At 41.3% G+C, this 27,076-nt stretch overlaps 2 protein-coding genes across 3 annotated transcripts in view; one reads left to right on the top strand and one right to left on the bottom strand.

The window, feature by feature from the left end:
* Positions 1-8,173: 8,173 nt before the first annotated feature.
* On the bottom strand, positions 8,174-25,406 carry slc30a2 (solute carrier family 30 member 2). 2 transcript variants are annotated; one of them, XM_071370212.1, is made up of 8 exons: positions 25,206-25,406; positions 13,299-13,507; positions 11,988-12,134; positions 11,651-11,804; positions 11,189-11,432; positions 10,280-10,385; positions 9,944-10,078; positions 8,174-9,748 (listed from the first exon to the last, which is right to left on the bottom strand). In XM_071370212.1, exons 2-8 carry the CDS (start codon positions 13,315-13,317, stop codon positions 9,603-9,605), a joined length of 951 nt encoding a protein of 316 aa, XP_071226313.1. In that variant the 5' UTR covers positions 13,318-13,507; positions 25,206-25,406; the 3' UTR covers positions 8,174-9,602. The 2 variants fall into 2 exon arrangements, with proteins under 2 accessions (XP_071226313.1, XP_071226312.1); XM_071370211.1 differs by lacking the exon at positions 25,206-25,406 and adding an exon at positions 21,557-22,440.
* Positions 25,407-25,653: 247 nt separating this feature from the next.
* LOC139556346 (uridine-cytidine kinase-like 1) overlaps positions 25,654-27,076 on the top strand; it is a 30,268-nt gene continuing 28,845 nt past the window's right edge. The window contains 1 exon segment of the mRNA XM_071370210.1: positions 25,654-26,023. Coding sequence (XP_071226311.1) covers positions 25,704-26,023 — 320 coding nt within the window. The 5' untranslated portion in view covers positions 25,654-25,703.

Raw genomic sequence — 27,076 nt, forward strand, 5'->3', positions numbered from 1 at the left:
TTGAATTTAATATAACCCTAAATAGTGAAACATTAAAGTTATCCTTTTTAGATAAAACTATACTAAATATATTCACATCACCAAATAATTCATTAAAACATTGTTTTGCAATGAAGATCTACAGTAGCCACAGAAGCACTCTGTCGTGTAGCACCATGGTGTAGTTAGCTTCTGTCCTCCTCTGGGTACATTGACTTCAATACAAAAGAGGCTCATGGTTACTGGTTACAATACTAAGAGGCTCATGGTTCTCACTGTCTTCCATATATGTACACAGTAATTATAACTTCCATACGTCCTCCAACCTATCAGAGCTCTTTCAGCATGAACTGACATGTTGTCTAGTACTGAAAGCATAGGCTACAGCTAGCTAGTACTGTAGGGCATAAAATGTGGTGAGTTATTGACTCAAAGAGAGAGAGAAAGACAATAGTTGAACAAATTAATTCCTTCTGAATTTAAGGAGAAGCATGAGGGATAGAGCTAGCTATATTTGGTTGTATTATTATTTACTTTCACTTAGCTAACAAACACAGCTAGCTAGTTTAGTCTACTGAAACACCCAGCTCAAACAGAGAGGGATGCTATGTTAGCTAGCTGGCTATAGCTAGGTAAGCTTTTGGTTTTATTCATTTATTGCCACTGGGGCCTGCTAAACTGCTTTCTGACTGTACACTGTACTGCATGATTGTAGCGGGTTTACTAATGTGTTAGTTATAGTAGTTCTGGTTGACTATGACATGACAACGATGTGTAGCGGTTAGCGGTCATGATATGAAGTTTGGCTTGGAAAAGTTTTTTCGCCTGGTCACGGACAGCTGATGTGTTGTGCACTGAAGTCCACAAACGAAGAGGTGAGAGGAGGAGAGCACGTAGATCGTTGCAAGGAATTATATATACAATAAGCAAAGTGATCATGCTGCTTTTATGTGGCTACTATGAAAGTCAACTGTTTGCGTGTGATCAGGGGTGTATTCATTCCACCGACATGGTTAAAAAACATTTCTTAAACGGAAGCAAACGGGCATAAACATTGTCCAATAGATACTCTAATTTTCAACTGATGGACTAATGATTACACCCTAGAGAGGCTAGATGCAGGCCAGAGTGTTCAAGGCGGTATTGAATGTGTAACTGTCTGTCACCTTGATTAAATCAAATCAAATTGTATTTGTCACATGCGCCGAATACAACCGGTATATAGACCTTAAAGTGAAATGCTTATTTACAAGCCCTTAACCAACAATGAAACATAAGTGATAAGTAAAAAATTTTTTTAATAAAAGTAACAAATAATTAAACAGCAGCAGTAAAATAACAATAGCGAGGCTATATTACAGGGGGTACCGGTACAGATTACTCAAAATTCCCTCGACCTGTGCACCTACTTTGTAAACTTTCATTCATAGGCTAGGTTTTAGCAACCTCATGATGGATATAGGGAAAATTTGAGAATTATGTAGTAACCTAAACCTATCGATGTTACATTGAGCTGGGTGAATGGAATATGAATGACAGTCATCCAATATGCTATAATAGAACTAAGGCCATGTTCATCATTTTTTTTAATCAACCTCCCTCATCTTAAACGGCACCGAATTCCACTGAGTCACATATCACCATTACTACGGCCATGTTCGAGAGGATCAAAACCACAATGTATCATGAGTAAATTCTGACTTACTGATCTACAAATAATGAGTCGCTATTTATGATGCAAGGTGATTTGTATATCAGTCAGTCGGCAGTCGCCTGCAGTCGCTTTGATGCTCTCGAACACGGCCAAAGTGTAGGTAGGTGAGGAAGTGATAGCCTACTCTGGGCTTGTTCGACATTGCAACCGCTAGTGCAGGCGACTGACAATAACGACTCATTACTATTTGCAGATCAGTCAGTCAGTCACAATTTACCCATGATACATCACTGATTCGATGCTCTCAAACAAAGCCGTAGTAATGGTGACATGTGAATATTTCCTGCTGCTGCTCTGTACGGTAAACTACAATAATCTCAGGATGTAATTAGTTGTCCTGATTGTGACTGGAGATTTATGACTGCATTATCTGGAATCACACTAATGAAGAATATTATTGTCCTGTAAATTTTACAGCTCTGAAAATAATTAAATAATTCATAGCCACCAGTTATCTGCACACTTTTATTTCAGTTTTACAAAAATCTCACCAAACATAATTAAAATATCAAACAGCGACCAGTCGTTTTAATATAATATCACCAAACATTTACACACAGGACTTCAGACTGATTTTATACTATAAATCAAATATATTTACACTTTTACACAAAATCGTACACAGGAAATACTGATATTTGGCATATTTGCAATTTTCATACAATACAAGACAGCATTCTGAAACATTACACTTAGTTGGTGAACAAATAATAACGTTAGTTCCTCAACCCTCCTCTCCTCCCTTTCTGCATCCTTTGACTCTCTATGTCCCCTATCCTCCAGGCCGGCTCGGTCCTCCCCTCCTGCTCCGTGGCTCGACGACTCATTGCGAGCTCACAGAACAGGGCTCCGGGCAGCCGAGCGGAAATGGAGAAAAACTCGCCTCCCTGCGGACCTGGCATCCTTTCACTCCCTCCTCTCTACATTCTCCTCTTCTGTCTCTGCTGCTAAAGCCAATTTCTACCACTCTAAATTCCAAGCATCTGCCTCTAACCCTAGGAAGCTCTTTGCCACCTTCTCCTCCCTCCTGAATCCTCCTCCCCCTCCTCCCCCCTCCTCCCTCTCTGCTGATGACTTCGTCAACCATTTTGAAAAGAAGGTCGACGACATCCGATCCTCGTTTGCTAAGTCAAACGACACCGCTGGTTCTGCTCACACTGCCCTACCCTGTGCTTTGACCTCTTTCTCCTCTCTCTCTCCAGATGAAATCTCGCGTCTTGTGACGGCCGGCCGCCCAACAACCTGCCCGCTTGACCCTATCCCCTCCTCTCTTCTCCAGACCATTTCCGGAGACCTTCTCCCTTACCTCACCTCGCTCATCAACTCATCCTTGACCGCTGGCTACGTCCCTTCCGTCTTCAAGAGAGCGAGAGTTGCACCCCTTCTGAAAAAACCTACACTCGATCCCTCCGATGTCAACAACTACAGACCAGTATCCCTTCTTTCTTTTCTCTCCAAAACTCTTGAACGTGCCGTCCTTGGCCAGCTCTCCTGCTATCTCTCTCAGAATGACCTTCTTGATCCAAATCAGTCAGGTTTCAAGACTAGTCATTCAACTGAGACTGCTCTTCTCTGTGTCACGGAGGCGCTCCGCACTGCTAAAGCTAACTCTCTCTCCTCTGCTCTCATCCTTCTAGACCTATCGGCTGCCTTTGATACTGTGAACCATCAGATCCTCCTCTCCACCCTCTCCGAGCTGGGCATCTCCGGCGCGGCCCACGCTTGGATTGCGTCCTACCTGACAGGTCGCTCCTACCAGGTGGCGTGGCGAGAATCTGTCTCCGCACCACGTGCTCTCACCACTGGTGTCCCCCAGGGCTCTGTTCTAGGCCCTCTCCTATTCTCGCTATACACCAAGTCACTTGGCTCTGTCATATCCTCACATGGTCTCTCCTATCATTGCTATGCAGACGACACACAATTAATCTTATCCTTTCCCCCCTCTGATAACCAGGTGGTGAATCACATCTCTGCATGTCTGGCAGACATATCAGTGTGGATGACGGATCACCACCTCAAGCTGAACCTCGGCAAGACGGAGCTGCTCTTCCTCCCGGGGAAGGACTGCCCGTTCCATGATCTCGCCATCACGGTTGACAACTCCATTGTGTCCTCCTCCCAGAGTGCTAAGAACCTTGGCGTGATCCTGGACAACACCCTGTCGTTCTCAACTAACATCAAGGCGGTGACCCGTTCCTGTAGGTTCATGCTCTACAACATTCGCAGAGTACGACCCTGCCTCACGCAGGAAGCGGCGCAGGTCCTAATCCAGGCACTTGTCATCTCCCGTCTGGATTACTGCAACTCGCTGTTGGCTGGGCTCCCTGCCTGTGCCATTAAACCCCTACAACTCATCCAGAACGCCGCAGCCCGTCTGGTGTTCAACTTTCCCAAGTTCTCTCACGTCACCCCGCTCCTCCGCTCTCTCCACTGGCTTCCAGTTGAAGCTCGCATCCGCTACAAGACCATGGTGCTTGCCTACGGAGCTGTGAGGGGAACGGCACCTCCGTACCTTCAGGCTCTGATCAGGCCCTACACCCAAACAAGGGCACTGCGTTCATCCACCTCTGGCCTGCTCGCCTCCCTACCTCTGAGGAAGTACAGTTCCCGCTCAGCCCAGTCAAAACTGTTCGCTGCTCTGGCACCCCAATGGTGGAACAAACTCCCTCACGACGCCAGGTCAGCGGAGTCAATCACCACCTTCCGGAGACACCTGAAACCCCACCTCTTTAAGGAATACCTAGGATAGGATAAAGTAATCCTTCTAACCCCCCCCCCTTAAAAGAGTTAGATGCACTATTGTAAAGTGGTTGTTCCACTGGATATCATAAGGTGAATGCACCAATTTGTAAGTCGCTCTGGATAAGAGCGTCTGCTAAATGACTTAAATGTAAATGTAAATGTTATATTTTTTGAATTTGAGTAGACTTGCCTGGGTGAAAGATGCTTTGTAACCACTTTCTGGTCCAAAAGTAATACATTGGCAGTTGGTTCCTGTTGTTTTGACTGCGTCTTTACAGTTGGAGCTTTCTTTGTTCCATTTCCATATGGTTTACAAATGAAAATAAATATTTACATTTTATTTTATATTTTCCTTTTATCAAAAGTGATCAAAATAGATTTGCGGATAGTTCAGTGACATTTAGAAGCGTAATCCCTACCAAATAGTCATATGGGCAGTCGTATGAAGATATCCTTATTACACAATCTGAATGAAAAAACACTCATGCAAGTGTTCAGTGAAGAATGTGTGTCCATTTGTTAATTTTCAGTGCATGTTACAATATTGACACTTAGCTGCAGGCATCGAAGTACAACAAGAATGGCGAGTGCCTTTTATATTTCATAGTGTCAGCGTGTCACAGGTTGGACTTTTTTGTACATTTTCTGAAGAGATGCATCATTACTTATTTGCTGGTTTGTTTTTATGAAGCTGACAGGTGTGCGCGCATGCATGTGGTGGGAGTGTATAGGTATGGAGTAGAAAGCTGACTGACTGACCCTCTTTGGAATGTAGGAAGGTTATTGAGGCAGTGTGGAGGCACTGGAACTATAAATAAAAACCCTGTGCAAAGCTCCATGGCATGTAGGCCTATGACTGCGTGGGAGTGGGTGAGGACTGTGTATGGGTACACTTTTTGAGAATGTGGATAGTTGAGAGTATAGAGGTGGGATTCGTTCATTTGACCTCTCTCTCGTGTCATCCCAAAACAGTGCAAGAAAATGTCCAGGCGGGGCTATGATGTCAACGAAACTGCATAACTGGAGGGGTAATTTAACGACACGGTTTCAACACATTCCAATGTAGCCTACCTCCAGTGACTTTCAAATGAGGAATATAGCACGGTCTGAGTATCAGCCAGTCTATTTGCTATATCTGCTTAGGGCATATCCTGGAGCGTAGATGAACACAGCCCACAATGCTAAAACTAAATCGACCAACTCCTTTTGTAAATTGGTCTGTCTTAAGGATTCCTCCTCTGAGTGAGATGAGTGAGCTTGTAGGATGCTTTCTCACACTGACATAATCAATTTTGTCATTTGAACCAAAACTCTTTTCCATTGTAAACAATATAAATGCTACCATTTGGCAGACACCCTCAACTGAAGCACAGATAAAGGCCTGGGAAAGACAGAAATCTCATTGGTTTCAGGGTTCTTACGTCAATATCAATGTACTACTCCAAAGAACTGAGACAAGCTATTACACTGTGCTGTTGCCCTAATGCACCATGCCAATGAGGGATTGCTAAAGCCAAATGGCTAAGTCTAAAAATGCATGACATCCGCACAGACTGGTGAAGTAATGGCATACAGTACTAGAAATATGTGCTGATACATTCATAATATTTTCCTATTTAACATGTCTCCCTCCCTGAGATGCAGTTTCTTGGTATGAAATCCATTTTCTGGAATATCAATAGCTCCTGAATGGATGGTATTTATATTGAAATATTTGGCATGATATGGTGCACATGCACACAGTATGTCCTGTAAGCCTGATGATGGATCAGAAAATGTTTTTTTGGTCTCATGGTGATGGTGCACAGTGTTTACATTCCTAGCTTACATTGACAATTACAGTGCCTTCAAAAAGTATTCACACCCCTTGACTTTTTCCAGATTTTGTTGTTACAGCCTGGATTTCAAATGGATGTCACGACTTTCTTTTTCCATTTGTTATGTCTTGTTTGTACACACCTGGTTCCCATTATGTTATTATTATTTCCCTATTTAACCCTCTGGTTCTCATTATGTTTTGTGCGTGATTGTTCCTTGTCTAGTGTTATCAGTCTTCTGTGTCATCTTCTTATGGCTGCAGGGGCAGTATCGAGTAGCTTGGATGAAAGGTGCCCAGAGGTGCCCATAGTAAACTGCCTGCTCCTCAGTCCCAGTTGCTAATATATGCATAGTAATATTCATATTGGATAGAAAACACTCTGAAGTTTCTAAAACTGTTTGAATGATGTCTGAGTATAACAGAACTCATATGGCAGGCAAAAACCTGAGAAAATATTTAAAACAGGAAGTGGGAATTCTGAGGTTGGTGGATTTTCAACCAAGACCCTATTGAATACACAGTGGAATATGGATGAGTTTGCACTTCCTTACGGCTTCCACTAGATGTCAACAGTCTGTAGAACCTTGTCTGATGCCTCTACTGTGAAGTGGGGCCGAAGGAGACAGGAATTAGTACGGTCTATCATGACTTGACCATGCTCTGACCATGCACGTTCACATGAGAGGGAGCTCTGTTCCATCGCACATCTGAAGTCAATGGTATTCTCCGGTTGGAACGTTATTCAAGATATGTTAAAAACATCCTAAAGATTGATTCAATACATCGTTTGACATGTTTCTACTGACTGTTACGGAAGTTTTTGACATTTCGTCTGCTTTTAGTGAACGCGCTTCCTGACTTTGGATTTGTTTACCAAACACGCTAACAAAAATAGCTATTTGGACATAAATGATGGACATTACCGAACAAAACGAACATTTCTTGTGGAAGTGGGAGTCCTGGGAGTGCATTCCGACGAAGATCAGCAAAGGTAAGGGAAGACTTATAATGCTTTTTATGAGTTTTGTTGACTGCACAATTTGGCGGGTAACTGTATGGCTTCCTTTTGTGACTGAACGCTGTTGTCAGATTATTAAATATTGTGCTTTTGCCGTAAAGCTTTTTGAAATCTGACACAGCGGTTGCATTAAGAACAAGTGTATCTTTAATTCTGTAAAATATGTATCCTTCATCAAAGTTTATGATGAGTATTTATGTTATTTGACGTGGCTCTGCAATTTCTCGGGATGTTTTGGAGGCATTTCTGAACATGGCGCCAATGTAAACTGAGGTTTTTGGATATAAATATGAACTTTATCGAACAAAACATATATTGTGTAACATGAAGTCCTATGAGTGTCATCTGATGAAGATCATCAAAGGTTAGTGATTAATTTTATCTCTATTTCTGCTTTTTGTGACTTCGGTCTTTGGCTGGAAAAATGGCTGAATTTCTGTGACTTGGCGGTGACCTAACATAATCGTTTGTGGTGCTTTCGCTGTAAAGCCTATTTGAAATCGGACACTTTGGTGGGATTAACAACAAGATTACCTTTAAAATGGTATAAAATACATGTATGTTTGAGGAATTTTAATTATGAGATTTGTTGTTTGAATTTGGCGCCCTGCACTTTCACTGGCTGTTGTCATATCATCCCGTTAACGGGATTGCAGCCATAAGAAGATTTATGGTGCGTTTTCCCTGCGTGGAATTTATGGTTGATTATTTTCTGAGTAAAGTACGTTATTTTACTCAGTTCTGTGTGCTGCGCCTGACTCCGTACTCACCTCGGCATACTGATACATGACAATGGATTAAATTAAGATTTTGTTACTGGCCTACACAATACCCCATGTCAAAGTGGAATTATGTTTTTTGAATTTTTTACAAATACATAAATAATTTGGCACAAGTTGCATGGACTCACTATGTGCAATAAGTGTTTAACATTATTTTTTAATGACTCCCTCATCTCTTTCCCACACATACAGATAATTGTAAGGCCCCTCAGTCAATCAGTGAATTTTAAACACAGATTCAACCACAAAGACCAGGTAGGTTTTCCAATGCCAAAAAAAGACAGACATCCCTTTGAGCATGGTGAAGTCATTAATTACACTTTGGATGGTGTATCAATACACCGAGTCACTACAAAGATACAGGCGTCCTTCCTAACTCACTTGCCGGAGAGGAAGGAAACCGCTCAGGGATTTCACCATGAGGCGAATGGTGACTTAAAACAGTTTTAGATAGGAGAAACTGAGGATGGATCAACAACATTGTAGTAACTCCACAATACTAACCTAATTCACAGAGAGAAAAGGAAGCCTGTACAAAATAAAAAAATATTTCCAAACATGCATTCTGTTCGCAACAAGGCATTAAAGTAATACTGCAAAAAAATGTGGCAAAGCAATTACTAACTTTTTGTCCTGAATACAAGGTGTTACGTTTGGGGCAAATCCAATACAACACATTACTGAGCACCACTCTACATATTTTCAAGCATAGTGGTGGCAATGGGTATGCTTGTAATCGTTAGGGACTGGGGGGGTTTTCAGAATAAAACGGAATGGAGCTAAATACAGGCAAAATCCTAGAACCCTGGTTCAGTCTGCTTTTCACCCGACACTGGGAGATAAATTCACCTTTCAACAGGACAAAACCCTAAAACACAAGGCCAAATCTACAACGGAGTTGCTTACCAAGAACACACTGAATGTTCCTGAGTGGCCAAGTTAGATTTAAGTCAAAACTACGACAAGCCTTAAATGGTTGGGTAGCAATGATAAACAAACATTTTGACAGAGCTTGGAATAAATGGACAAATGTTGCACAATCCAGGTCTGCTGTAATCTTTGTCAAAGGTGCTTCTACAAAGTATTGACTCAGTGGTGTGAATACTTATGTAAATGAGATTTCTGTATTTAATTTAATACATTTGCAACAATTTCTAAAAACATGTTTTCACTTTGTCATTATGGGGTATTGTGTAAATGGGAGAGATATTTATTCCATATTGAATTCAGAATGTGACAACAATGTGGAATAATTCAAGGGGTATGAATACTTTCTGAAGGCACTGTATGCTTTTGTATGTATACAGTACCCACTTCCTTTCAAAATGACAGCTCTCTCCTGTCGCCATGGTAGTTGTGAGTCTGTTAGTCACAGGAGGTTGGTGGCACCTTAATTGGGGAGGACGGGCTCATGGTAATGGCTAGAGCGGAATAAGTGGACTGGTATCAAATACATCAAACATGGTTTCCATGTGTTTGATGCCATGCCATTTGCTCCGTTCCAGACATTATTATGAGCCGTCCTCCCCTCAGCAGCCTCCACTGCTGTTAGTCCATGGGATCCTGGCAGTGTGTGCAGTAGGCCATGTCATCAGAGTAGGGCTCCACCTGGATGGTGGTTCTGTAGAAACCAAACTTGGTTTGGAGGATCTCTGTAGCCTCTTTAAGGACACTCTGGGGATCGGCATTCTCCTCTGGGAAACAACAATGGCCATAACAGATGTCAACAATCGTGCTTTTTGGGCTGTAATGTCTAATAGTTTAGTTGCTTGTGTCAACTGGTTTCTGTTGGCCACTACTGGCAACGTGTGAATCAACATGGTTGATTGTGCACGCACAATCTAAATGAAGTGATGTCATGTGTCAGACTAAGGGAGGCTGGATCTCACCGATGGCTACATGGACGGAGACCAGGGTCTGCCCCGCGGTCAAGGCCCACAGGCGCAGGTTGTGCATAGCCTTCACCATCTTCAGAGACAGCAACACCTCCTTCACTGAGTTGAACTCTATTCCCTTAGGAGCCCCTGTAGAATGAGAAGAGGGTTAGCCCATTAATAGTCCATTCAAAAAAGCTAATGGAACTCGAGGCAATGCTTTATTGTGCATTTTTCTATAAATAAATGAATTTACAAACTGAGGAAAATGTATGGATAAACAATTTTATTGTTTGAATTCACCTTGGCTCACTTCAGAGCAGGAGAAACAGAAAAGGCTGTCGAGTTTACCTTCCATGAGTATCCTGAAAACATCCCTGAGTATGGTGATGGTGGTCCCAAGGACAAACACAGAGAAGAGGAAGGTACAAATGGGATCTGCTACTTTGTATTCAGGCTGCAACAGGAGGTCCACAGGAGAGAGAATGACACGAGCAGAAGACAGTGGCATCAGAGGATGATGGGGTGCTGCTCTACTGATGCCATAACACATTAGGCCACTTAGATCACAGGGAGGGTTTCTAACAGAAGAGCAACAACTTGCAGGGTGATGACATATTAACCCCGTCCTACTGAGTGAGTGACATCAATAGCACAACAGTTGTATCTCTCCCAATGGTATATTGTTAGAAGTCAATTTATGACATTTTCAGTGAAAATGAATATGTTGCACTGTAAATAAATATAGTATGGGCCTCCCAAGTGGTGCAGTGCTACCTGTGCCACTACAGACCCTGGTTCGAGTCCAGGCTCTGTCGCTGCCGGCCTCGACAGGGAGACGGCGCACAATTGGCCCAGCATCGTCTGGGTTAGGAGAGGGTTTGGCCGGCAGGGATGTTCTTGTCCCATCGAATACTAGCGATTCCTGTGGCAGAACGGGCGCAATGCACGCTGACACGGTTGCCAGGTGTACGGCGTTTCCGCCGACACATTGGTGCGGCTGGCTTCCGGGTTAAGCGGGCGTTGTGTCGAGAAGCAGTGCGGCTTGGCTGGGTTGTGTTTCGGATGACGCACAGCTCTCGACCTTCGCCTATCCCGAGTCCGTACGGGAGTTACAGCGATGGGACAATTGGATACCATGAAAATGGGGAGTAAAACGGGTCAATTTTTTTATGTTATACTGTAAAATAAATACAGTATAACATGAGCCATAATGTAAATGTGTACTGTAATGTGTAAACACTAGTATTTGTTACTGACCCTGTAGAAGATGACGATGGCAGCCACTAGGACCCCAACACTCTGTAGGAGATCTCCCAACACGTGAATGAAGGCTGCTCTCACACTGGTGTTGCCATGGCCATGACCCAGCAGGGCGTGGGAGTGGCCGTGACCCACATGGGAGTGGCTGTGACCCAAAGGGCTCTGCCCGTTCTCGTCTATTTGCTGGTAGCCTGAGCTCTGGGCATGGAAGGTGGTGGAGTGGTGGAGGATGTACGCCATGCTAAAGGAGGAAGGGAATAGAGGATGATGCATGTCCATAGTCTAAAGTTCCTTTATCTTTATCCTTCAGTTTATGCGCTGATAAAAAACGTTAAAAAAGACAACATAGCTGAATGCCTGACCCCAGCTAAGGTATTTACTTCACTATGTGTATTTTGTTCCCCAATCAAGTGCAGATGATTATAACTAAGCTATAAGCCGTGATAATGAACCACTCACACGATGTTTACTAAGACGGCACAACCGGAGGTGATGAGCATCGCTTGACTGTTGATCTCAAAGTCGTTCTTGACTATCCTCTCAATGGCCAGGTAAACCAGCACCCCAGTCACTATCCAGATTGACATCACTGACACCAGCGCTCCTAGGATCTCTGTGGGGGTTGGAGACAGTGACAATCAGTACCACGCATCTGTTGACCCATGGAAAGGTCCTTTTAGAGAATTGAGACCCTGGCTATTACTATTCAGCTATGACAACATTCACCATGTGTTCTGGTGGCTAAATGGGAAAGTATCTTCAAAGATGTTTTAAGCTGGTACGTCATGGGCCTAACCTGAGCGGTGCCATCCAAAGGTCATGGTTTTGGTGGGTGGTCTAGAGGAGATCCACAGGGAGAACAGGCTGACCATCATGCTGCCAAAGTCAGTCAGGAGGTGAGCTGCATCTGTCATAATAGCCAAACTGTGGGCCAGGTAGCCACCTGTAGATACAGACACAATGGAGATGTCTCAGAGAGACATAATATTCATGTTTTCGTCAGGCTTTGACCCCTGGTATCATATAAACACATAAAATGTGTCAAATTGCAAGAAAATAGCTTTAAAACGGCAAAACAAATCTCATCCCCATAAAACATGTAGAATTGGGCAATTTTTTTGTTGTTGTCCGTCAACAAGAGGGGTGTGAACAGTTTAGGGTCACATGGGTTACGAGGTGGGGGTTTATTACTACGCCGATAAATGACAATATCTAGCCGGACCTTTGCCACCTAGGAAAAGTGTAACCGGACCTTCTCAAATAGTACTTGAATACCCCTGTTTTAGATGCTATTGATGATGGAGTCTCAGGAATTTAAAGTCAAGGCTGTGTTTAAAAAAAAACTAAGACCAAGTTTTGTTTCCCATTACAGCTAAATAAAAATGTACTGATAACATAATGCAAAAACTACAACGCTTGAATGGATCTGAGTCATCAGCTAAACTCTGAAATTGCCTCTTGAAATGAAATTGAGACGTACTGTACATTAGACAGCATGGTTTCAGTCACTTTCATTCCAAATGTCAAGGGAGTTTCAGTTTCTCCCACAGTAATAGTCGCTGACTAGGAGATATCAAACGTTGAATATCTTTTTACAACAGTCACAGTGTGAAGAAAGTGGATGACTCCAAGCCCCGGCAGGAAGTCTAGACATTAAATATTAAATATACAATGTCACCGTCATGCTTTCATCACTTTTACCTCCTCTTCATTATGCTTTGGGCTGACAGGACATTTATCTTTTTTCCAGGGGAGGATTTCGACATGAAAGGCTGGACGCATTTCAAATAGCCTCAAACATCATTACAGAGAACTGACCATGGTGCTACTGTGACTCAGATGGCCTTAAACCCAGTTTTCACTAGCAGTGACCGCCATAACTTCACCTTGACTTCAAAATTTAAGGAACCTACTCATAGTTTGTATAGATTACAGTTCACGGCCAATAGTTTTTCCTATATGTGACCAGAAATTAAAAAACATTACTCTGATCTCAGTAGTCAATAGCTTCTAATAAGGGGCCATAGTTTTTTCTGGTTAGGAAAAGCTCCTGGCCCTAGGTATGAAAGAGCATTTTACACTGAGGAATATTATCACCCAGCCTTACCTATGATCTCTCCGATCATGAAGATGAGGCAAACAATGGAGGCGATGTACAGCTTCTTCTTAGCCAGCAGCGTGTCATGGTTCTCCTCACTCACTGCTTTGTTATCGTGGCAATGGGCTCCAACAGGCTGCTTCAGCTCAATGGCACCAGCCACATCTCCGTTCTCAAATGGGAAGTTGGGATAGTCTTCTTTGGAGTCTGGAAAGGAACTGGGATGGGAAAGGAAATGACAACGTAATGTATAAAACATACATACAGTAGGTCTGCCCTGTCTTATGATCTTCTTTTCATAAAAGATGATACTGCATAACAACCTAAGTATATAGAATGGACTTGGATCTATTCATATGTATGGATTGTACAAATACACATGGTTTTGTTGGGGTTGATGTTCAGCCCCTGTCTGCTTGTATCATCTGAGAATGTAGCGCACCCACATCACACACAGAGATCTGATTACATCTCAATCAGCAAATCACTCTCAATTCAATAAATGCTTTATTGGCATGAATGGATGGTTGCCACTGTTGCCAAAGCAATGTATATCAAGTATTACATAAATGAACAATATGTTTGAGTATCTGTAATAATATATATACATATAAAAACAAAAATAATTATACATGGAAAATAATACACAAAAAAGTAAACAAATCACAACTATTCTCTCTCCATGTGCAATGAGGATGATGAGACTAAATGAGGTGGAAAAACTCAATTTTGGCTTCCAGGAGATAACCCAGCCCTGGGCCCCGACTCCATCAGTCCAGCGCCCAGGGACACGCAGGCTAAAAGGAGCCGGCCGAGTGGAAAACAGCTTCTGTTTAATCACACCATGGGGACATGAGAACAAATACACCCCCTCACATCCTAACCCAACGCATGGAGGCTATTCAAATGTCCGCCTGTCATACGTGGCAATGGCTGGAGCGGAATAAATTGAATGGTATCAAACACATGGTTTGATGCCACTCCATTCCAGTCATTATATTGCGCCGTCCTCCCCTCAGCAGCCTCCACTGGTTCATCAAAAATCTAAGATGGATAATTGACAACGCCGCAACATAGGCTCATTACAGTTTTACATAGGGTTGTCTTACCCACAGTAAATATTTTACATCTTGTCCAATCTGGATGAATTCTAGAGCATAGATCTAGAATCAAACATGAATGCAAATTAGTTCAATGTTCTACAGTGGTTCTGCAGCAGTGTCTTGTACACTATTGGTCTCTCTTCTCCCTCCCAAACTAACTCTCGCACTGCATTAAGTTATTTCCTTCAACTGTCTTGCTACTGTATATTTAAAACGAAAAATAAAATTGTTTTTTAAACATGTAAAGATACACGTATAATGTATTTGGTGTAGACTATGATTGAGCAAATGTATTTCCAGGTTTCTGTGCTCAAGACAAGCAGACTAAAGAGCCTGAGGAGAGACTCGGCGTATTCACACCTCAACTTTTTCCACATTCTGTTGTGTTACAGCCTGCATTTACTCCACAATACTAACCTAAATTACAGAGTGAAAAGGAAGTCTATACAGAATATAAATATTCCAAAACATGCATCCTGTTTGCAATAAGGTACTAAAGTAATAATGCAAAAAACGTGGCAAAGAAATACAATTTTGTCCTGAATATAAAGCATTATGTTTGGGGCAAATCCAACACATTAATAAGTACTGTCGTGTCTTTGGCTATGCCAGATTAATTGCTATGACATGCTATTCTATAAAATAATTTCTCCGTAATTAATATTACCTGATTGAACTAATCAGGTAAATGTAATTAACTAGAGAGGGACACCACGAAAGAATATTTATAGAGCTGTTATCTTCCGAATAAACTTTTAAAGATTTAGTAATATTTTACATCCATAGCAGTCACATTAATCGTCATTTTATTCAGTCTCATCTGAAAGTGGTAAATCCTTGGTTATCTGCAAGAATCCTGGCTAACAAGTTGAATCAGCAATACAAAATTGGGTTTAATTATTTATTTACTAAATACCTAACTAATCACACATACACAATTAAATCATAACTTGATTACAAAGTGCCGTCATAAATAAAAACGTCCCTAGCGGGCGGAATAGATATGACAGCTTGTTACACAAAGGGAAGGGGCTGAGTTTTAGTGAAAGAGCGGGAGACTGGAACAGGGCCGAAGCTGTGCTATCGTAAATACAGTATCTTATGCATTCTAAATTACCGCCCAAACCTGGTTCAGTCTGCTTTCCATCTGACACAGAGACAAATTCACATTTCAGCAGGACAATAACCTAAAACACAAGGCCAAATATACACTGGAGTTGCTTACCAAAACGACATAATGTTCCTGAGTGGCCTGCTTAAAGTTGACTTAAATCGGCATGAAAATCTATGGCAGCACTTGATAATGGCTGTCTAGCAATGATCAAAAACCAACTCGACAGAGCTTGAAGAGTAACATTTAAAAAAATAAAAAATGTAAAAAGGCAAATATTGTACAATCCAGGTGTGCAAAGCTCTTCGAGAAAGTCAAGGGGTGTGAATACTTTCTGAAGGCATTGTATGGTTTTAAACACCGGAAAATCACATGACTGCGCTAGGCCTTTAAGAAATTCATTTGAAAAGACAGCCTGAAGACACTTAGTTTTTATTTGTTTAGGCCTGCTGTTTAAATGACTAGTCAGCAAACGATTAATTAGCTGGAAAATTAAATTCTGTTTGATTTGCTCATCCTGTAGAGCCATTGGCACTGTAGATACGTTGGCATAGGCCTATCACATGCCATGTTGGATCATTTAGGGACATTTGGGGAAATGTAATAAATGATGGTGCTGTGTTGTTCAAAGGGCTGGTCAAAATATGATGAATCCACTGAAGTCGGATGAACTACTGTTTGTGGCCCATTTTACTATCATCTTCAATAATAGAGATGGGCGGGAGCGGGGAATCTTGAGGTAATTTGGTACAAAAGATCTTGACAGCAATCTGAAATGTGACGCCAGAGCACTATTACCTTGGTGCCTTTTATTGAGTGGGACGTCTGGAAATAGGTCTGTCATAAGGCCAATAGCCATTAATGTTCGCCAGACTGACGAGACCCCAAATTCAAGCATGATTAATCAAAGACTTTCCGATTTTCAGACACAAGGGAACTGGCCTGCTCAGCCTGTCAACAGAACCTGACACTGATGCTGGACAGCAGCCAGTAGACCTTGCACTACTGTCTGCAATTAAGATCTTAGAAGCTCTGCAGTTGCATCCAAATTGTAGCCTATAACATTTTCTCTCCTAATTCAATTCTTAAATCTGTCATTTCATCTTTATTCCATCCATTTAAAAAGATCCAATGCAGATGTTTTTATCTCAATATTAAATCATTTCTGGGTAACAATTAGGCTAAGTACCTTGCTTTCAATTAAAATGGTCAAAAATAATCAAAAATAGCTTCTTAGCAAAAAGCAATTTCTCAAGCAAGAATTTTGCTAGGACTGTCTGGGAGTGGTCTGAGTGGGGAGGGGAAAACTTTGAATTAGCTGTTATTGGCAAAGTGGTTTGGAACTCACTTTCTTATTGGTCTATTAACTAATTTACTGCCTGATGATGTCACCAGGCAGGCCAAGACTCCATCCCACCAAAACAGGCAGAAATTGGTGCTTTTTCCCCAACAGCTCTTACACTAAAAGGGCATTATGATAACTTTCACAGTATTATTCTAACCTCAGTGGAAATATACACTACATGACAAAAAGTATATGTGGACACCTGCTCGTCGAACATCTCATTCCAAAATCATGGGCATTAATATGGAGTTGGTCCCCCCTTCGCTGCTACAACAGCCTCCACTCTTCTGGGCAGGCTTTTCACTAGTTGTTGGAACATTGCTAATGAAACTTGCTTCCATTCAGTCACAAGAGCATTAGTGAAGCCGGGCAATGATGTTTGGCGATTAGGCCTGGCTCGCAGTCGGCATTCCAATTCATCCCTAAGGTGTTCGACGAGGTTGAGGTCAGGGCTCTGTGCAGGCCAGTCAAGTTCTTCCACACAGATCTCGACAAACCATTTCTGTATGGACCTCGCTTTGTGCACCGGGACATCATCATTCTGAATCAGGAAAGTGCCTTCCCCAAGCTGTTGCCACAAAGTTGGAGGCACAGAATCATCTAGAATGGCATTGTATGCTGTAGCGTTAAGATCTCCCTTCACTGGAACTATTCCTTCTCCACCAAACATTACAGTTGACACTATGCATTGAGGCAGGTAGCGTTCTCCTGGCATCTGCCAAACCCAGATCCGCCATCGAACTGCCAGATGGTGAAGCATGATTCATCACTCCAGAGAACGCGTTTCCACTACTCCAGAGTCCAATTACGGCGAGCTTTACACCACTCCAGCCGACACTTGGCATTGTGCATAGTGATCTTAAGCTTGTGTGCAGCTGCTCGGCCATGGAAACCCATTTTATGAAGCTCCCGACGTACAGTTCTTGTGCTGGCATTGCTTCCAGAGGCAGTTTTGAACTCGGTAGTGAGTGTTGCAACCAAGAACAGACGTGTTACATGCTTCAGCACTCGGTGGTCCCATTCTGTGAGCTTGTGTGGCCTACCACTTCACGTCTGAGCTGTTGTTGCTCCTAGATGTTTCCACTTCACAATAACAGCACTTACAGTTGACCGTGGCAGCTCTAGGAGGGCAGAAATTGTACGAACTGACTTGTAGGAAAGGTGGCATCCTATGACGGTACCACATTGAAAGTCTCTGAGCTCTTCAGTAAGGCCATTCTACTGTTAATGTTTGTCTATGGAGATTGCATGGCGGTGTGCTCGATTTTATACAACTGTCAGCAACGGCGTGGCTGAAATAGCCTAATCCATTAATTTGAAGAGGTGTCCACATACTTTTGTCTATATAGTGTTTATAAAACACAGGGAATTCATGTTTTTGACTGCACTGGGCCTTTAAAAACACAGGCTATATTAATCCATCCTCTCCCAAATGGTCATCTTGTTTTCAAGAATACATGCAAAGATTTCTCAGGCATGGGTGACTGACTGTAAAGCCCATCCTGATTTGCTGATCTGAAGACACAGGGACACTGCAACACCCTCATCCCCACACACTGTGTGCACACTTAAATAAACATGCCATAAACATTCCCCATTTCATGCTGCAATACTTCCAGGTTTGGTGTTACCTGCTGCAACATCAGTCTCGCTCTCATAATTATTGTCCCAGACTTGGAATGCATGGGGCTGTCAAGCAACCTATTTAATTTCTTCTTCTGTTTTACAATATCAAAGCTCAGATTGTATCAAAGTCCTATTGTCATTGTTGAATGCACACTGCTCTCTGGCACCTTTTACATAATAGGACCCAATTGGCCTATCTGTACATTTTTTATCGCTTTGGTTTAGTAAGGGTAAGCAGAATGGCAAATAGCGTTAAAAAATAACTATATTGTGTTGGTGTTTATGGAGGGTCAAAATCCGTGACTGAGAGTTATCAAAAGGTCATGAACAGTCAAAATCATATTTTTCATTCAATTGGATGATATTTCGATGAAACCAGATCAAAGTATGATGACCAAAGTATAAACAATGACTGTTGCTTTCACACTGATAAAGTTTGATCATAAAGTTACTGGTCCCATCCCCCATGTCAAACACTTGGATTCAGAATTATTATGGGGATAGGCTGACATCATAACTCTCATTTTAATAAACCAATTCTATTAGTATATTCTTTTACCTAATTTAAATAAGTACCTACTTGTAACCAACATTGTATAGTGTGTTTGCAGAGGGGAGGAGTATAGCTAGATCGCTACACTACTGGTGCCAAAACTTGACTGTAGGGTGTCAACAAATAAAAATTTGCGCCATTCATCTATGGCAAAGATACTTATGTTTCTGGTGTTATCTAGGTACTGGCTAGCTAGGTCTTCAGCCAGCATGGAACAAAAGGAGTTATCATGTCAACACATCCTTCAGTGCTGCTGTGAAGTGTATCACAAGAGGCAAACGGGAGATAAAAATAATTGACATCGATGCAATTTCAATGTTGTTTGAGTTGCATTGATTATCACCAAATTAGCTTGAGATGATTTTACTGCAACCCTGCTCACTATATCCAAGTTTCTTGACATTGGCATTTCAAAGAGTTGTCAGTCAAGGCGAGCTCATGAATATAAGCTCCCCGCCCACTTAGCCTGGTAGTTAGACGTGGGAGAATTTTTTTTCTTCTTTTTTATGTGAGCATTTCTACCACAAAAAAAATATTATGGGAATCAGAATAACTGTGCGGGATCTTTAACTAAAAATCTAATAGCATTTTCGGGTCATTTCATTTGATTAAAGACATTAAAACCGTTCTTAGGCTCTATACAAATGGACACATATGTGAGTTCACTTAAACCCAACACAAGGCAAATAGATAAATACATAGAAAATAACGTGGGGCATTTCCTATATGCCTATTAATGCCACTTTTGGCTTCCTACTGGACACAGACATCAGTTCAACGTCTAGTTTTGATTTACATTTGGTTCAGTTGTCAACTAAGGTGAAATCAACAAAACATGTCACCATTTCATTGGTTTTAGGTTGCAAACTGGGTGGAAAAAACAAACAAAGCCCTTACATTAATGACTTTTTGCAATTCCAAACAGTTTTCCACGTTGATTCAACGTCATCATACATTTTATTATTTTTTATCTGTTGAAATGACGTGGAAACAATGTTTATTTAACTAGTTTTTACCGAGTGGGTTTTGACATTTCCTTGGAGATAGCCAGGTCTCGACAGCACTCTGAATCCAGTGTAGGCCCAATTCCCATATGATGATCCACACGTACTTCCCTAAGGATAAGCTATTAGCTATTCATATTTCAATACATTCCCAAAATCAATAAAACATCAAGGATTCTATAGTTTATTTGTTGCAATATAAGTAAATTATTTTTATTCACGTCAATAACCAAAAAAACGAGCATTTGTCAAATGTTTTTTTATTATTATTTATTTAGCCTTTAACTAGTAAAGTCAGTTAAGGACAAATTATTATTTAGAGTCTTTAAACGCGACTGCTGTCCATGGTGCTGAAATCAAATCATCATCATTCAACCTTTTGTGTTTTTGCGGTTACAATTGCTATACCATTGGGAATAAAGTATTAAACCCAATAGGCTACTAAAATAGACTAATAGTTTTCGTTTAGGTTAGACTGTATTTAGCATTTTTTACACAAATAGGTAGACCTAATAATCTATTTAGCTTTGTTATTTTTTATAAACATAACTTTTTCCCCCTACGCACATTTTAAATAGATAACTATTTCAAGGATTCTCTTAAAAATCTATAGGCAGCACATTGTAATTTTACAAAAAATATAGCTCACTAAATAAAATGGCCTACAATTTTGTATCTGAACATTTTAAAAGTGACGGATAAAAATCTACAAACCCCCAGTAAAAAAACAACAACTATTACTTCAAATTGAGTTAATAGAATTGCTAAGGTCTCAGGGTGTTTCGCCATTCTCCCATCAGATCTCGTAATGAGAGATGATGAGTTTTTACCAGTGATCATGGAACTTCCCTCGGGGCCATCCGTCAAATACTGTCCAAAACGAAGCCAAGCATGGAAATAATTTGTTCATTCAAACAAAACATTTCACACACTGCCTGCTTATTGGCAGCACCCGGACAGGTTAAGATTAAGAATAGACTCACCGTGAATAAAGCTAAATTAGGCCACTACCGTTCTATAACACTGGATCCTTGGAAATTATAGGCTACAAATGTGAATGTCTTCTATGTGCAGCGTGAGCTATCCCGGCATGGGATGTGTAGCCTACTTCATGGTAACATGCATTTTCGTTGCATTACCGCATGTTTTTAAGAAACAGGACTATCAGTTTGGTTTTGGTTGCCTACGTCTCCAACAATTATAATAAGCTACACTAACTACAGTTTAAAACAATCACAGCACAAGATAAATAGTGTACACCTACAGTACTGCCCTGCACCTTAGCCTAAATAGTTTGAGTTTAATAAACCCTTAAAATTACTGCATAAAAAAAATTGACCGGTCTACTGTATGTCTGTATAATTGTACAATTTATAAATATATTCTCCCTCTTCGTAGGCTAATGCGCAACCTAAAATATCAGAATATGGCATGTGGAATGAACCAAATATCATAACATCTACATTATTTTGGCTTCATATGAGATAATCACAGCTCAAACATGAAGGAAAAACAATGTCATTACCTTTTCCGTGAATACATTTTGGCATTCATCTCGTGCACGAGGTGAGATTTCTCGGAATTTCTTCCTGAATTCACAGTGGTATCCATGGTCGTGTCTCGTCACCCGTTGTATCTAACAAATTACGCAGAATCTGAAGATTTGGCGTTTCACGGCGATCAGTCCCGACTGTATCTTAAATGGCACTGAGAAAAGTCGTCCAAGCCATTCCAACTGTGCTAATAAAACGAATTAAATCCTTCATTGCAATAAGTATCACCAGTTGCAAATATCGGACCCGACACAAACTAGTAGCCTACTCTCAATTCCACTGCTGCAGTAGCCTATAGCCCAAGTGGTAAAATTGGCTGTGAATGTGCAGGCGTTTGCTTTGGTGCAGCTACAGGTCACAGCTGACTGGAAACAGCCAAGCCCATAAAAGGTATCGACAGCGTTTGTGTCGACGTCAAAAAAGTGCAAGATATTTCGGCGGCTAACCTAGCTAATTGAGAGGAATAGCAAGTTTAGAATTGTGATTGTGTCCTTCGTTACTGTGCAAAAGCCTGTATCTACAAGTAGGCTGCTACCTATTATTGAAAGCTCAATTAACGTCGTGGACATTGACCATAGCCTATAGTTTTTTCAATGACCATTTCCAAATGAAACGACATTGTCATGACATGCAAATAGCATCAGACATTCAGAGGTAAAATAAACTTTTCAGCATTTTCAAATTCAATATCTGGTTGCACCTATGCCAATGACTAGAGTAGAACCAGCCAGGATTTTCTTCGAATGCTGTGTCCAGAAAAAAAATCTGACTCAAATTCGCGGAATACCTTTGGCACACGTCAAGCAGTAAGGATGGAGCAGAGAGATAGATTGAGGACTTGAGTGCCCAAAATCCTTTTTTAGCATGGGCAGCGCCATTGAGGACTTTCACCATTTGGTAGTAGTCAACTGGGTGGAACTTCCTATGGGGATTTAAGGAAGGATCACATGATTCCATCTGGGTCATCAGAAGAGATCAGACAATGAATTATACTCCTGAGAAAACCTTGCATAACTACAGGTGGCAGTATGCACCCTTTTCAGTTTATTTGCCAACTCTGTAGTAGTAGAAGAAGAAAATGGACAACTTCAAAATGTAGATGGCTTCAATGGCGCTGCCACAGATAAAACAATGAGCCAGGGCCTCATTTCCCAGTTGCGATGTAACTTAAGCATTATGATGATCATACCAGATGCATCGTTATTAATGAGCTTTTTTTAAAGTGTTTTCTAACAAACAGGTAGTGAACCTGTAAGAGCGACAGCTAAGAGTGTCGTTTGGGGCGTGTTCGGTTTTTCACATGATCCTGTTAGGGGAGCTGTCCAGTTCACTGGTGCTGAAATCGATGTAGCTTGCACATTAGGAACACCTCTTTCCATGACATAGACTAACCAGGTGAATCCAGGTGAAAGCTATGATCGCTTATTGACGTCACTTGTTAAATCCACTTCTATCAGTGTAGATGAAGGGGAGGAGACAGGTTAAATAAGGATTTTTAAGCCTGGAGATAATTAGACATGGATTGTGTATGTGTGCCAATCAGAGGGTGAATGGGCAAGACAAAATATTTAAGTGCCTTTCAACGGGTTATGGTAGTAGGTGACAGGCACAGCAGTTTTAAGTGTGTCAACATGGGCCAGCATCTTTGTATTCCATCTTATTTTTGGGAAGATTTAGGCATTTTGATAATGATTAAAAAAAACATCGATTTAACCCCCCCTAATTACTTTGCCCTTAAAAGGGATTATAAGAAGACACAAATTATCCATTAAACGCATTTGGTGTGTGTCATCATAGAGGTCTCTGATTTGTGGTCACACTTGCAGGTGGAACAAATTCAAACTTGTGCCTTTTTTCAATACTGAATTGAATGTCAGAGAAAACAGAAAGATGACATGTATTTTTTCTCAAACCTTCTTTCTGAATTTAAAAGTAATCCAAAAAGTAATCTCTAGTTGTTGTTTTTAAGTACCTGTAATCTGATTACAATAGTTTTGCTGGTAACGTAACTGATTACAGTTAGTTTGTTTTTGTAATCAGATTACATGCAGTTACTCCCCAACCCTGATTATTGTTGTTCTGCTGAACTCTGACAATGGCTTGGCGTTTATAGTGTTGCAGGTATTTCCAATTTGTACTGGATAAGATTCAGCTTTGGATAAATCTAAGCTTGACAGAATGCATTTTTCAAATATTACATTAGATCCTATACATTACCTAAATGAAACAATATTGTATGATCATGCCCATTCACACAAAACGCTTATAAATTGTTTTAGAATTATATATTGTGAGCTGTGACATGTATCCATGGTTGCCAAGGGAAGCCAGGCGTCCCCAAATATTTGACTAATAAAAAGATCTCTCGCTTGTGTTTTCGTAATATTCAATTAATTCGCAAGTGGCTGAATCTCACCAGAGAAATCATCTGAGCGAGGGACACGTGCCCCTGTGTCTCAGTATGTGTAGCCCATGTATCTGGTGCTGTCTGGACCAAAATAGTATGACATGTTGCGGTCGTAACATTTGGTTGATTGATGCCTGCAAGCATTTGGCCTCCATTGATAAAACAATTATAAAATAATTAGCCAATCAGCGTTCAGCTGAGCTCAACTGTGGGTTGTCCTGGTGCAGCAAAACACAGCCCAAGGGAGGCCAGTTTGGATTTGGCTTCAATCAAATCACATCCTAAGCAAAACCTAATTTTCATTTCTGGTCTGCTTGTGTTGAAGTCCTGCAATAGCTTGCTTTCTAAAATCGTCCCTTTCCTAAGCCATGGATGGAGATGGGGATTTGGACTTGTGGTCTTGACTTAATTCTCTTTACAGGCAAATGATTATGGCAGCGATTCTGATCTAACCATAAATTAATTTTTTTGCCACTGGCCTGAGATGAATGAAGTTCTAGATGTAGACTTGCCCTTTTAGGCTCACGTTAACTAGGTAGCTAACTTAGCTGGTGAATTGTTGCCCATGCGAGGAAGTTAGGCTAGCAAGCATTTTAGCTAGGTAGCATATGACAACAAAAACTAAAAGCATACTCTATGATGGAGAGGAGGATGGCATAGGCGTTCAACTAGTCTAATACAAGTAGGGTGAGTCAAAAAAATGGTTTTGCCTGCATGCACACACACAGAGAGAAATCAGTACCATAAACCGCAACATGATATTCAGCAACATTGATTGGCCTAAATTGTTTTTGGTATCTTTAAGTTTTTTTTCTGTGTGTTAAACTAAGCATATATAGCCTTGTTGATTTGAAGATGTTTCAATTTTAAAGTTAAAATGGTGCTGAAATAACGGCAGGGCTCCAGTTGTCTTTGTGCTGACTTGTGGTAACTCCGTGGTTCTAAATCAGTAGTTGTCGAAAACATTAACTTGCTTGACCATGTTTGTTAGATGCAATATTTGCTTTGCGGACTTTACCAGACAGATGTTGCTCTCCGGTTTTGTGATGAAACAAAAAATGTGTAGTTGAGTTTATTCCCGCCACTGTGACTGTTGTCTTTTTGTTGTCACGGCCTTATTGTATATCATGCTGGCAAATGAACTAATGGGTTATAGATCAAAGAGCAAACAATGCAATTATCACAACAGGTTTTAACATGAATTTTTTACTAACCTGGCTTGGCTTCCTCTGTGATTTTACCCATGCACTGCTACTGCTTGTGGGGTATGGCAGAAGTCTAACGATGCACTGCTGCTCTACGAGTGGTCAGGATCACGAGTAGATGTGCGAATGTTTTTAAGAGCCATGAAGGCTCTGGGAAACACTGCGGTTACTAAAGATGCATCGTAAGATGGTTCTAACGACGATCTTAACGCTACGAAGGCTCTGGGTAACTAGGCCCAGATCTCATTGGATTTATAAATCTAAGCATCGGTTTAGAATTTCTCACCACCAAATATGGGGGGAAATGGGAGAGGCTGGAGCTAGGTGAAACTGGGCACATTCTGCTAATTTTGAAACATTTGATCTCAATACAGTTTTCTGTTCCCAAAACTACAATCTGTTACGAACAGATTGGACTAAGTTTTGTAGACGTGCATTTTAAAAGGCATTGTTTAGAAGGAGTGCAAGGGCGAATTTAGGGGTTCCCTAACGGAAATATGCATATACATGCTAGAAATCAGCAATGGGATCTCGCTAGCTCGTTCTGCCCTCTGTCATTGGCTCCCATTAGAAACCGCGGCTGTGCTTCATTGGCTCCCATTGGAAACCGCAGCTATGCTTCATTTGCTCCCATTGGAAACCGCAGCTATGCTTCATTTGCTCCCATTGGAAACAGCAGCTATGCTTCATTTGCTCCCATTGGAAACAGCAGCTGTGCTTCATTGGCTCCCATTGGAAACAGCAGCTGTGCTTCATTTGCTCCCATTGGAAACAGCAGCCATGCTTCATTTGCTCCCATTGGAAACAGCATTGGTGGTGTATCTTGGGTTAGTTACTGTATACAGTAATCCCTCGTTTATCGCGGGGGTTACGTTCCGAAAATGACCCGCGATAAGTGAAATCCGCGAAATAGAAAACTTCTTTTTTTTTTACAATTAGCAACTATTACATGTATACAAATACAGTGACTCACGTGTAGGCCGTTTCACTGCTCTTCAGACTGGGCCGCTGCATCCTGACTGCGCTCTGCAGTGTTCTCTTCTTCTGAAGCCCGCGGTGCAGGTGTGTTTGTTCGGGAGAAGAGCATAGTGATAGGCAGCTGTTGTCGCTCTTTTTTCTTCTTTGCAAAAAGATCCTTGTACACCGACATGCCACCATCGATTACGTTGGAGAACTGTAATGAACGGCTCATCAAAGGGTCCCATTCCTCAGCTACTCGCTTAAGTTCAGTGGCCATTCGCACCATGGTTGCTAAGCGACCAAGCGTTAGTCATTCCTTCCTTCCTGGCCAACTTAATGTAAATTTGCCAAGCTGTTTTATGTACGTACACATAACTGCACGAGACGACAAAATGATAGCACAATTCGTAGCATGTTTTGATACAAGAAGCGGGAGTGAGTTTTTAGCGAATCAGAATGCAGAGCACAATGCACCAAAAAAAAATAAAAAATGCATTATGAAAATCCGCGAAATAGCGAATCCGCGATAAGTGAACCGCGAAGTGGCGAGGGATCACTGTACATATATTTTTTTGCTGCTGGCCATGTTCTCATAGACGTCATAATGGGACAGATCCAATGACGTGAGGTCTATCTAACGCTTTTTTCCCTTAACAACAAATCAATACAGAGAGTATATGACGTCTATCTAATGCTGCGTTTACATCGTATGAGGTAGACGGCAAATCGAATGTCATTGTTTTCAATGAAAGCATGACAGTAAATGCTGTTGAGGCTGGCGGTGAATGCCTTCAGCTGCAACTGTAGACGGGACTCCAATATTTCAACTTTTGCGTCTGCTGTAGTGTTGTTTTCTACTGGATGCACTGTTTGTTTACTGAAATTACCATAGCAACGCATACCTTCGTGCTGGCTTACTT

Source organism: Salvelinus alpinus, chromosome 27 (assembly GCF_045679555.1).
Source record: "Salvelinus alpinus chromosome 27, SLU_Salpinus.1, whole genome shotgun sequence".
Taxonomy (NCBI): Eukaryota; Metazoa; Chordata; class Actinopteri; order Salmoniformes; family Salmonidae; genus Salvelinus; species Salvelinus alpinus.